Source organism: Mytilus trossulus, chromosome 6 (genome assembly GCF_036588685.1).
Source record: "Mytilus trossulus isolate FHL-02 chromosome 6, PNRI_Mtr1.1.1.hap1, whole genome shotgun sequence".
NCBI lineage: Eukaryota > Metazoa > Mollusca > Bivalvia > Mytilida > Mytilidae > Mytilus > Mytilus trossulus.
The window spans coordinates 73,213,465-73,227,448 of NC_086378.1; the positions used below are offsets into that span (position 1 = coordinate 73,213,465).

At 32.1% G+C, this 13,984-nt stretch overlaps 1 protein-coding gene across 1 annotated transcript in view; it reads left to right on the forward strand.

Moving 5' to 3' along the window:
* Positions 1–13,686, forward strand: part of LOC134721824 (E3 SUMO-protein ligase RanBP2-like) — a 59,328-nt gene extending 45,642 nt beyond the window's left edge. Inside the window, exons 26-35 of the mRNA XM_063585065.1 lie at positions 1,573–1,869; positions 2,451–2,618; positions 3,284–3,406; positions 3,977–4,152; positions 6,336–6,426; positions 7,092–7,342; positions 10,374–10,501; positions 11,072–11,195; positions 12,153–12,224; positions 12,280–13,686. Of these exons, the coding sequence (XP_063441135.1) occupies positions 1,573–1,869; positions 2,451–2,618; positions 3,284–3,406; positions 3,977–4,152; positions 6,336–6,426; positions 7,092–7,342; positions 10,374–10,501; positions 11,072–11,195; positions 12,153–12,224; positions 12,280–12,309 (1,460 nt within the window). The 3' untranslated portion in view covers positions 12,310–13,686. The remainder of the gene's footprint in view (positions 1–1,572; positions 1,870–2,450; positions 2,619–3,283; positions 3,407–3,976; positions 4,153–6,335; positions 6,427–7,091; positions 7,343–10,373; positions 10,502–11,071; positions 11,196–12,152; positions 12,225–12,279) is intronic.
* The last annotated feature ends 298 nt before the right edge of the window (positions 13,687–13,984 follow it).

Sequence of the window (13,984 nt, forward strand, 5' to 3'; positions counted from 1 at the left end):
AATTCCATTTTTTTTTTATTACTTATAAATGGACTTAGTTTTTTCTGCAGGGAAACATAACATTCACTCTGTGGTTAAAGTTTTTAGAATTTTAATAACTTTCCTAAACTATCCTGGGTTTGTACCAAACTTGGACAGAAGCTTAGTTATGATCATAAGATAGTATCAGAAGTAAATTTTGTAATAATAACTCCATTTTTTCCATATTTTACTTATAAATGGACTTAGTTTTTTCTGCAGGGAAACATAACATTCACTCTGTGGTTAAAGTTTTTAGAATTTTAATAACTTTCCTAAACTATCCTGGGTTTGTACCAAACTTGGACAGAAGCTTAGTTATGATCATAAGATAGTATCAGAAGTAAATTTTGTAATAATTACTCCATTTTTTCTGTATTTTACTTTTAAATGGACTTAGATTTTCTTCCAGTTAACATTACATAAAGTCTGCAGCTAAAGTTTTCAAAACATTTATTAGATTCATTAACTATCCTAGATTTTTACCAAACTTGGACAGAAGCTTCTTACAATCAAAAGATAGTATCAAGAGGAATATTTTTATTGATTTTTTTCCTTATTTTTGTTGAGCCTGCGATTTACAGCAAAAATAGGCGAGACACTGGGTTCCGCGGAACCCTTACAAATTTTTCTCGTTTTTCACCCAAAATAACTTAATCTGAATAATCATATGAATAGATGACAAATGCAATTATGCACTGTACCCATAGGACAGAGGCATGATGATTAATTTATTGTGGAAAGAAGAGAAGCGACACCCAAAATGAGGTCTTCTCGTTTAATAGTATAGATAATGTTTAATATTTATGCCCCATTTATGGGCATTATGTTTTCTGGTCTATGCGTCCATTTGTCCCTCTGTCCTGCTTCATGTTAAAGTGTTTGTCCCAGGTAGTTTTCGGTCAGTCCAATCAACTTTAAACTTAATACACATGATCCCTTTGATATGATCTTTCCAATTTGTATGCCAAATTAAGAGATTTTCCCCCCATTTTAACAGTTCACTGAACATATGATAATGCGGATGGGGCATCCATGTGCTGCGCACACATTCTTGTTTTTGTATAATGGAATACGGAATATACTTTGTCTGATATTGAGTTTTGTATCATCAATCAGCAGAAAACATAACAATGAAGTTCCAGTAGTTCCTCAGAAAGCATTAGAAAATAGTATCATTTTTTCAACATGTTCAATTCTGAGGAAAACATAAGAATATGGTGCAGTTAGAATGCATTGCAACAAATACAGTATAATTAGTTCAACAGAAGAAATAAAAATATTGTACCATTTGGTAAGCAGAAAACATATTAAAAGAATATGGCACAATTAGTATTCATAAACACTATAACTAATTTCTCAGAAAATATAATACCATCAGTTTAGTAAAAACAAAAAATATAATACACCTAATTCAGAACTGCAGAAAACAAAAGAATTTAGAACCATTAATTGAGTAGTTTCATGGGCAGTATGAAAACATTAACTTTTAAACGACAAACAACTATTCTTATGGTTTAATAGCATGTTTATAATTGGATTAAATTGTTTCAGTTGTAGCAGATACAAACTCATCAAATGCCAAAACAAGTTTATTTGGTCAAAGCAGAACATTTGAATTACCTAAACCTAAATCTGAATCCAGTGTAATTGGATCAACAACAGTCAGTTCTTCTACAGACACGAAGGGAGAAATGTTTGGAGCTGGAGCTACAGAATTCTCTTTCTCATCAATAGTTAAAGAATCTGAGACATCTTCGGGAGGGGTATTTGGTGGAGGAGGGGCTTTCTCCTTTTCTGACCTGGCCAAGCAAGCAGATAGTTCTACCTCACCAGGTTTTAAGGTTCAAGGTAAGATTTCTATAGAAAATCTTGGGACAACCTCAGGAAGGTACTTTGTCAGGGTGGGGCTTTGTCTTCTTGACTTTGCCAAGCAAGCAAATAGTTCACCAGATTTTAAAGTTCAGCTTTCTATATCAGATCTCAGACAACCTCAGAAGGGTATTTATTGGAAGAAGAGATTTCTTTTTTTCTGACCTGATCAAGCAAGCAGATAGCAAGTTTTTTTATTAAAGATTTATGTGATTCTTGTAAAAAAAACAAAAAACTTTCAACATAAACTGAATCAATCATGACCCGTGAAGCAGATGAAACATTGCAGTTTTTGAGCCTGTGTAATTAGCTACTTCCATATAAAAAAGAAGATGTGGTATTATTGCCAATGTGACAACTATCCACAAAAGACCAAAATGACACAAACATTAACAACTATAGGTAACCGTACGGCCTTCAACAATGAGCAAAGCTCATACCGTATAGTCAGCTATAAAAGGCCCTGATATGACAATGTAAAACAATTCAAACGAGAAAACCAACAGCCTTATTTATGTAAAAAAAAATGAACGAAAAACAAATCCATGTTTTTATTTTAGATCACACTAAACAGTTCAGCTGGACAGGAACAGGACAGCAGTTATTTTCTACTGGTGCAGGTGATGGTAATGAAGAAGGGGCAGAAGAGGCAGATGATAGTGGCTACACCTATGATCCTCAATATGAACCAATTATAGATCTACCTGATCTTGTTGATACAAAAACAGGTACATATTATGATACAACAAACTACTTAGGTTATGACAAGGTCACAATTTTCTTATCATTTCATAAATGCCTTGATGTCTCTACTAGTGTCCCAGCAGTAGAAAAGAACAGTAGGCAAGACATGGTCTCTAAACGTCATTTCTGTTTTGTACATATTCCTCTGTCTGAAGAATGCTGACCATTGTTCTGGATCATATCCTGCAGCTATAAGGTGTGTCAAACTTAAACATGCTTGCTGGTTGCTCTAGAGATGGTTGGAAGGTTCTGTCATGAATCTGAAGAGTTTTGGTTAGGTCTGCTGCAAATGGTTTAAGGTAGTTTTCTGTAGCATCAAATTGAAACTTAATACACATTTTTATTATGAATTGAACTGTTTGATAAATACATGTATGGCATATTTAGGTTTTTATGTAGTTTTCATGGTCTACTGAACATGGAAATGAAGTAGGTTTGACATGCCTGGAGCATTGCTGAAGAGTCTTTATTGTTGAAATGCACTTCTAGTGCAGAATAATTGACTTTTTTTTTATTAGTTTTTGTTTCAGTTGATTTGTTGTGACATCAACTTAAAACTTGGTACCAATATCCATTGCTAAGTGAACTATTAATTTTGTATTCTTAATTAGTTTGAATTTACTCAATATTGCATGATTTTTCCCAACAGGGGAGGAGGACTTTGAAAAGATGTTCTGTCAGAGAGCTAAGCTGTTCAGATTTGATAAAGAGGCCAATCAATGGAAGGAAAAGGGACTTGGAGAAATGAAAATCTTGAGACATCTTGTCAATAGTGAGTATTTTAATTTGTACAATCAAAACCAATCAAAACTTCATTGTATTGTTATCTTTCTATTAACTCGGAGAAGGTCAATACTAGTCTAAACCAAACATTTATTATTTGGATGTTTGAAGAATGAGCAAAAATGTGGGATTAATTAATGCAATATCAGTAAATCTGCATACAGGTATATCTATCAGATATCAAAATGAAAGTTCTTATCATTGTGATACTCACCCAGTACTACATATATATTTACATTAACAAAAACCATATAATCTTAAAATGTTTTTAATTTGACTTGTATACTGTGGATTCATTTATTTTCGTGGTTTTTAATTTGTGGATTGTTGAAAACTTGCATATTTGTGGATATTTGATTTCGTGGTTTTGCCAATATCTGCAAACCTAGTCTGTTGAAAATGTGTTATTTGTGAACATTTGAATTTGTGGTTCACCTGTACACACGGCACCCACAGAAATTGGTATCCAACAAATAACATTGAAACCCCAGTAATTGTTTTTACATTAGGTTTATGTTTCAGATGGACAATCATTACATACTACTATTGTTTGTTTAAGGTCGATACAGACTAATACTAAGAAGAGAACAAGTTTTAAAGTTAGCCTGTAACCAGTGGTTGACAGCAGAGTTATCATTCAAACCTTTACCAACGTCAGAAACATCATGGTGCTGGGTTGGACAAGATTTTAGTGACAATGAACCAGTCATCGAACAATTAGCAATTAAATTTAAGGTTAGAAATCATTGTAAATATAATATGTTTTTAGCTCACCTGGCCCGAAGGGCCAAGTGAGCTTATGCCTTCACTTGGCGTCCGTCGTCGTAAACTATTTCAAGAATCTTCTCCTCTGAAACTACTAGGCCAAATACTTCCAAACTTTAACTGAATGTTCCTTAGGGTATCTAGTTTATAAATTGTATCCGAAGTTTTGATCTATCAACAAACCGCCATGGCTAAAAATAGAACATGGGGGTAAAATGCAGGTTTTGGCTTATAACTCAAAAACGAAAGCATTTAGAGCAAATCTGACAGCCCTGAAACTTTCAGATGAATCAAACAACCCATTTTTGGGTTGCTGCCACTTATTTTAAGGAAATTTTGCAGTTTTTGGTCATTATCTTGAATATTATTATAGATAAAGATAAACTGTAAACAGCAAAAATTATCAGCAAAGTAAGATCTACAAATAAGTTAATATGACCAAAATTGTCAACTGACCCCTTAAGGGGTTATTGTCCTTTAATGACAATTTCTCACAATTTGTTCATCATATTTGCTAACTTTAAAAAATCTTCTCCTCTAAAACTACTCAACCAAATTCAACCAAACTTCAACTGAATGATCAGTAGGGTGTATAAAATAATGTTTGTGTTTTATTTTCTATTTCGTCAAAAAACATGGCCGTCATGGCTAAAAATAGAACACAAGGTAAAATGCAGTTTTTGGCTTATATCTCAAAAACTCCAGCATTTAGAGCAAATAAGACAAGAAGTTAAAGTATTTATAAGGTCAAGCTCTTCCTGTCCTGAAATTTTCAGCCGAATTGGGTAACTGGTTTTTCAGGTATAATGCCCCTGAATTGATGATTTTAAAGAAATTTTGCAGTTTTTGGTTATTATCTTGAATACTATTATAGATACAGATAAACTGTTAAGGCAAAAATGTTAAGCAAAGTAAGATCTACAAATAAGTCAATTTGACCAAAATTGTCAATTGACCCCTTAAGGAGTTATTGCCCATTAAAGACTTTTTCACAATTTGTTCATCATGTTGACTTACTTTAAAAAAATCTTCTCCTTTGAAAATCTTCTCCTTTGAAACTGCTGTATCAATTTCAGCCAAACTTAGGCTAAATGAGTTTCAGAGTAGCTAGTATAAATTTTATATTTTATATCCTTGTATGTCAAGAAACATAGCTCCTATGGCTAAAATAGAACATAGGAGAATTTTTTTTTTTTTTTTTGCTTTTGAAGAAAATAGGAAGATTCAAAGAACATTTAAATAAATTGAAAAGCCAAAATAATCATTGATCAGAGATTTAACCAAAAAAATTAAGGTGAGCGATTCAGGCTCTTGAGAGCCTCTTGTTTTCTGTATACTATTAAAGTGGTACAAAGACATTACATACGAAATATAGAAAGGAATAGCTTGACACACATGCAACTGTCGAAACTGATAAGCCATTTGTATATTGTGCATTCACTGCTTTCCATTGCTATTCAAGATTATAAGTCCACTCTGCGAGACCCTCATGGGTAAACAAGGTTGTTTAAAAAACCTCTGTTGTTGTCCTCAATTTGTTACTAGATTTCATTTAATTTTATAAAATTATTTAAATATAATTTTACAATTATCATAAACATGATGCAATATTTATTGATTCATGTTGGTTACTGAATATCCAGTGGGAAATGTTTAATGCATGTTCCTGACGAGAACAAATTAACGATAAATACAAAAGGTAGGTCCTTGAATGGAAGCCTTTTGGGATATAGGTTAGAGAAATATAGACTGCCACTGGAAAATAACGGTATATTTGATAGGGACCGAAAATTTACTTCAAAAGGCCACCTGCTGAGATGTTGCAAGTGTTCTTCTGCAAAAAGCATACCACTCTCTTTATATGAGGCATTATATTTAATGTCCCTTTTCTAAAGTGTCTGCAACTTATAAATCCGTCCAAATGATGTCCCTTTTTGGCAAGAATTTTGCTGTCTGTCAGAAGAAGACCTTATTAACATATTTATATTCCTTGTGGGAAACTCATTAATCCTTAAACCTTGAATCGATTTAAGGAACAAAAGAGATAAAATTTAGAGCAAATACTTAAATAATTATTAGGGAATATTTAAAAGAAAAAATTATAGGGGGAAAACTGATCAGAATATTTGAGCCATGTGTTAATGATTTTTCAGACAATAGAGCTGGCTCAACAGTTTAAACAAGTGATTGATAGCTGTCAGAACGACATCAGAAAACAGAAATCAACAGCTACAGAGAAAGGAGGTAAATATTAAAATAAAGTATCAAAACTCATGGACAAATTGTTATCTTAATTATACCATTAGAATAACCACTAATTCAGACAAAGGTTGAATTGTTTTATATGAATGTTGTTGATGACGAGACAAAGAATACATGTACAAGTTGGAAAGAGATTTGTATTGAGGATAAAGAGCTGTTCAGTTCAAAGTTTGAAGATTGAAGATTGTTTATACCCCACAATCTGAAGTAGTTCTGCATATTGTTTTCTTATCTGTCTGTTTTTCCTTCCCATATATATCAGTTATAAGATGTGTTTAAGGTTGTTTTGCATGAAGTTGTGGCTGCATTAACCTTAGAGTTTGTACACATGCACATTATGATATGGAGTTAGAACAAATGCCTAGCTAGGGTTTTGATTGAGATTTTTGGTTCACTAAACATGCAATTGTGATTATTTAAGCTGGCCATGGTGTGCTGTAATATTAACACATATTCTTGTTTTGTATAATTCAGTTTTTTGTCTGACCTTTTCATTAATGAAGTCAGGAAGTTAATCATGTGAACCCTCAAAGATAAGTGTCAACAAGTTCTGCATGATTTGATGTATTACTTGTGAATCACTTTACCTGAGACTTAATTTTCATGGTTCATTGATTCTAATAAATTATAAATTAAATTTATTACAGATGCAGATATACAACCCACAACTATAGTGGCACAGCCAGAAGAGTCGAGAACTGTGTTAGCACAACCGGAAGACTCCAGAACTGTAGTTACACAGCCAGAAAATGCAATGAAGAACGTTATTGAAGATCAAGTTAAAGTAGATGAAGAGGAAGAAGAAGATGATGATGATGATTATACAACCGATGAAGATGAAGAAGAAATACTTTTTGACAAACGAATAAAATTCTTCAGCAAAGAAGAAGATTGGAAGGTGAATTATCATGCTAATATCTCTGAATTATTTTCCATAAACTCAGTAAAAATAAAGGGAACTGTGAATTACCTTGGTGTCCTTGTTTGTTTAGGTGTCCACTGGCCTTCTAAGTTACTGAATGACCTACAGCAAGATTATTTTGTCTGCAAGTTGACCTTGAAGAGACTAACAAGACCCACATTTTGCAGGTCATTGGCTTCTTATTTATTGAGTCGATGAAAAAGATGAAAAAAGAGATTTGCAATCATGTGTTTGGGTTTAAAGATGAATCTAACGGTTTCCCAACAGGATTAGGTCATTCTAACAGTATTCAGTCCCAGCTTACTGTTTCCTGTGAACTAACACTGGGTTTCTATTTATATCACATTAGCATGATCTATTCCTGAAATGCATGTACGATTTTTGACTGGACTTTCAACATCAATCAGTCAATCCATTCTTATGGTGACTTGAGAAACACCGATATCACCCAGATTACAATTCTACCTTGACAGGTAAGTTTGTATCTAGCCTATAAAATACTTATTTAGCCTTGAGAATTGAAAGGTCAGTTTATCCCATTCATAAAAAAGAAGTTGGTAAAATTGGCTTCATGCCATTTACCTTGTCCAAAATTAAGGTCACTTTATTGTTATTGTGATATTGTTAAAGTACAAAAGAACCCTATATTCTGACCAATGCTTAAACTTTGTGCATCTTGATTCAATTGTTCAAAATATGTTAATGTTGAAATTTAGGGGTTACTTTTGGCCTTTTTTTACGTGTTAGTTTTCTTTTCAGATATAAAAAAAACTATCGGCTTGACTTTATAGAAATAGACTATGCTTGCAGGTTCTCTTGTTTTTTGTTTACACCAAATTCTAAAGGATTATAATTTAGTTGCAAAATATTTTAAACGAGAGCTGAATTTTTTTTTATCTTTTAATGTGAATTGAAGGTTAAATAATTATAATGTGAATTAGAATGAAGAAAACATCTTGGTCCCAAAAAAAATCATCAATCAGGATATGAAATTCCAAATATTAATTTATTATACTAAAATCAGTTCATATAGAATAAACTTTTAATATTTTATTGATTCCTTTTAAATTGAAATCTCAAGCCCCTGTTTTGCATGTTTAGGTCATGCCCCATCAGAAAACCAATAAATATGACAGTGCAAAGTACTCTAAGCACAAACTGTGAAATAGACATCTAGGGCAGGAGCAAACTGTCAGTTATACCAAACCAGTTTGACTAGATCTCTAGTTTAAAACCAGTTTGACTAGATGTGTAGATTATTCTTGGAATAACAATGGTGTGGCCTATATTTTGACAAGGTAAATAACATGAGGACCTGGATGGGTTTTTTAATATCTGCATTCTTTAAAGTTATAGGGCATTTTCTTTTAATAGCCTTGAAATAACTCTCATTCTGTAAAATTCTCATGAAAATGATTTTACTATTTAGTCTTTCTGTTACAAGATTATTTATCAATTATGTTCATTGATCATGATTATATTATCAGTATTGCATTACAGTTACCTAAGTTACCTTTTTTTTATGCACAGTTATTCTTTATACTTTGCACTGCAGTAAATTATTCTCTATTCTTTATTTTGATGTTCATTTTCTCTATTCTCTATTATTTTGTGTTGCTATTACATGTATTCTCTATTCTGTAAACCCCATTCTGACCCTCATAGGTAAACTTCTTTTGTATGCATGGGATAAACTGACCTTTCAATTCTCAAGGCTAAATAAGTATTTTATAGGCTAAATACAAACTTACCTGTCAAGGTAGAATTGTAATCTGAGTGGTATCGGTGTTTCTCAAGTCACCATAATAGAACTGTTGATTTGGAAATTTTAAGGGAAAAGACCTTGGTTCAGGGAGATAACTCTTAACCCTTTCAACGCTACACAAAAAAATAGAAAAATGGCTGCTGCTGCTGCATTTTTTTTGTGTTCATTCATTAGAACAGTATATTCCTTTTCAGACTGCTGTATCTTTTTTATTATAAGAGATACAGAGAAAGTTATTGCATGAAAAATGCTCAGCAGAGTATGAACTGTAATGTAAGCCAGTTATTATACTAAATTTTTTATCAGGTTACCTGCATTTTCAGGTAATGAACAGGTAAAAGGTGTAATTTATTACATTTGTGTTGAATTTTGAATAAAACTACTTTTAATCTTCATCTAATTTGTTGTTTTATCTGCTATATAGTAAAGCAGACACCTATTGCTCGATTCCGTAGCGTATTTCACTAGACACAACGTTTTATGTGATCGTGGCACAAATCAGTGGCTCCGTCTTCAAAATTTTCAGTCAACCTCCGTTTTCCCCCCTTTTTCTACGTCTCGTAATGATCGATCAAATCATATTTCCCACACGAAATTAAATGTAATAAACACATTGAGATAACAAGAAACCTTTTAACTAATCCTCGTTGTCAGTTTCGCCATAGAAATGCTGAAATATTTCAATATTTACAGCTTCGTTTCCGATTTCCGCCATTTGCATTTGTCAAAATATTTGTTTTGATTTTCCTTCAATTTTCCTTCTACTGCATGATTTTATAATTAAAATTGCCGGGATTTCAAACGCAAATGAGACCTTGTATATCCTCGATTCATACAAGGAAAAATAAGAGAGGACCCGAATGAAAACCGAATGGTTTAAGAGTCCTAATGGAAAATCCGTTGTCATCGCGGCATATGCTGCGAATAGCAGTGGCGGACAGCGTATGTCATCGCGGCATATGCCGCGAATAGCGTTGAAAGGGTTAAAACAGTTATGCGTTTGTAAAAGTCAGGTTTCATAAATGTATTTTAAGCATTTACATGAAACAGATTGAAAATAATCTATGTAACCTAGAAGTTTAGGATATATTTATGAAAATGGTTGACACAAACATACTGGTGATTTATTTTCCTTTACCTAAACTAGGTCTACCTCCTTAAAACTTAGTAGTTAGCTTTCGTTTTGTCTTCATTATTCTGTTCTACTATAAATGTTGTGAGATGTATTTTATATATTTGTAGGCTGTCGGACTAGGAACAATAAAGGTTATTTATGATGAAGACGTCAATGGTAACAGGATAATGGTAGAATTAGACAACAAAAATGTCGTTTGTAATCATTTAGTAACCAAGGAACTAAATATGTCTATGTAAGTAGGCTTTCGTAAATATGTTTCTTTTAGGTTCCAAAGTTACAGGACTTAAACAGGTTAAATGAAGGCAATTTTTCACACATCATGCAATAACTCCAGTATTAAATTGAATGGAAATGGGAAATATGTCAAGAGACAACAACCCTACCAAGTGCAGAAACAGTTGATTCCCTCATGTTATTATTGGAATTGTTTTCTTTCAATGTATTTAAGTTTTCTGTTTCGCTGTTATCAAGACTTTAGTTGTCAGAATTATAATATAAATATACACAATTTCAGGAGTTGGTGAAACTTAACTTTTTTTTTTCTTTTGATGTGTCATTACAGAGTTATAGGTCTTTGGCTGTCATATAAATAAAAGACATTTTTTTTTAAATGTTTGAATAAGCTAGATGAATATAAGAAAATATGGTATGAGTGCCAATGAGACAATCCTTCATCCAAGTCACAATTTGTATAAAGAAAACCATTATAGTAAAAGTATGGTTTCAAAAAGGAGTCTTGGCTCAAACCTAACAACAAGCTATAAAGTATGACCTATGCCTAAGGTTATGTTTTTCATTATAGAGATAAAAAGGACTGTTACTGGTCTCCAATAGATTTCTCTACAGATGAACCTGTAAGAAGACACTTTAGATCTCAGTTTAGTTCAGAGCAGGCTGCACAAGAATTTCAAAAAGTATTTGAGGAGGTGAGTTACTACATGTACTTTTTTCATCACATTTTTCTCTGGTTTTACTAAACAGAGTGCCTTCATTTTAGGTCAGCAGTTTGACCATGATGAGATGTAAATTTTGCTTTCTTTGTGGATCTGTCGAACACCTTCTTCCTGTTTGCCAATATTTTGATTTTTTTTAAAATGTGAAGGAAACGAAATAATTTTGTAAGGAAATTTAGAACAGAATTGCTTCATATTTGGTCAGCAGATTGTTAGTTTAACTTATGAGTACTTTCCAGGTCTATCAGACAAATACTTCCTTCTTTTTATGCCCTCACAACTAAAAGTTGGGGGGGGGGGGGGGGTCATATTGTATTAGCCCTGTCTGTCCATTATGGGTACATAATTAATCAGCTTAACTCCTCCTACCGCTTGAATTCTAGGAAGTTTTCACTTTGTGGTCTGTTTGTACATATATATAAAGGTGTGCATGTGGTCAGGGTTTTGCTTTTCATATATATTTGCTCTTCGGGAGATAGTTGAACTTTGTCATATTTTGGGGTTAAATGTTTAATATTGTTATTATAAAATAGTCCTTTGCATATGGGGGTCATCAGTTGTGTCTCCCAGACACAACAATATCTCAAAGAAAGTCCTACACTGACTTTGTTATAATAAAGTTACTTCAGAGTAGTGTGGTGTCATCACTTTGTCTAGTTATTACTTGGAATTACAAATGTAGGCTGAGAAAAGCAACATGTACATTGTTGTTGATTCCTATTTTTTGTACTCGTTGAAATTTAATAGAAACCTCAATTTAAAGGCAAAACACATTTCTGATGTTCTACTATCTAAGTTAGAATAGCAGAACTAGGATTGAATTGACTTGTGTATTTTTTTGTGTTAATCATTTTGATATCCTTACTGTCTTTTGAATTCATATTATTTGTATTCATATTATTTGTATTATTTATATTTTATTTTTTGCAGGGACGCCAATTAGCACAGGAATCAGAAATATCAGAAAGAGACATAGCGACTTTCCCACATGAGATAACTTTTCCACATGCTCATGGCGGCTCCAGTCAATGAGTACTTTCCACATGAGATAACTTTACCACATGCTCATGGTGGTTCCAGTCAATGAGGACTATGATAAATAATAACTTTGTTATGGAATAATGTAGCTTTCTGTAATTCTGATATTAAATGTGAAATGCTAGTTCTGTTTAATGTATTGAAAATTAATGTAATGATATTTCTGTTAAGAATGACTAAGGAATATTAATGTAATGACAATTTATCTAAAAATGTCAGGAATTTGTATAACTGTTAAATTATGTTATTGTTTCAAAACTTAAGTTATGATATGATTTCTGCTAATCTAATGGTATTAGGGTAATGTTAATGATTTCAAACTGCATGAAATGTATTTATCAGAAGAATATTAAGTCTTCAACATCAGTAGTTTTCTTTCGATCACAAGGATTACAGCAAAGTATATAATGGCTTTAATTAATGTATCTCATGCTCATGATGGTACTGTTTCTTTATGCTGTAAATGCTTGTTCGTCAAAATAATAGCATCTATAGAAATACAAAATATTACGGTCCTACTTTACAATCAAGGTATTTTGTGAAATTGACTAATTAGATTATTGGTTCTCTTTTACTACTTATGAATCATTGTTTTGTAAGGCCTCCATGCATTTATGTTGATCATGATTAAAAAAACCTTTAAATTCCCTTTGATAATCCCCTTCCTTTCAGTCATCGTCATTCAAAAATATAATATTAAAAAAAATTAATTCCGATGGTTAATTAACAGAGAACCATTCATATTTTTCGTCTGTAGTTAAAGTGCTATATTCATTAAGATTTTAACACTATTAAATAATAATTTCAGCTTTATTCCAATTATTTAATTCATTTTTGTCCAATACTTTTTAAATTGGGGCCCTTTTAATCTTTAAAAAAAATCATTCAACAACAGTTGAGACAATTGTACTATTTGTATTTACAGAACTTAATAAGAACAATATTGTGAACTAGTTTTTTAGTTATTTAAATGTTAATGTAGTCCAACACAATTAATACTGATGAACTTACCAGTGTCTGATGTCTGAAAAGGTGAGAAATATAAGGAAGTATAAAGACAACCTTTATAACACTGAAAATGTGACTTGGATTTTTGATAATTTATGTTTAAAAAAATGATATGTTAAAATCAAGACACATGAAAAGCTGTTAAAATATTTGTTTTTTTTAAAGATTTGAAGGTGATGTCTTCTTTCGTTTCAGTTTCTCTTTTCTGTCTTATCTCTTTATCATATACTTTTTCCTATTTCTATTATATTATCAGGAACTTGAGGAAATCAAAACTGCTCATGGAGAGAAGTAATCATGGATTGTTAATCTATAAACAATTAGTGCTGTATTAAATTATTTCACAGTCATGGTGTTATATTTTATTGAGTTGTAATGCTACTACTTTAGCTTAATGATGTTAGTACTGTAATGATCTCACTCTCATCTATAAAAAGGAGCACGACTTGCTGATGTTTTGTAATCAAATTTAAGCTAAACTGTACCAAAATGTCTTTGTGAACGTTTCTCATTTTTTGCCAACCATTGTTTTCCTGAAAATCATTGGACTAGTATGATTTTTTTTCGCCTTAATTGACGATTTCAAAACTTATTTTCTAGTTTTTCCACATCATCTCAAAACCATAAATACTTAAATTCATCACTATTTTACGATATTTTCCTTGATCTAAATGACCAATAATTTCCTTTCTGAGCACAGTAGAGTGATTTGGAAA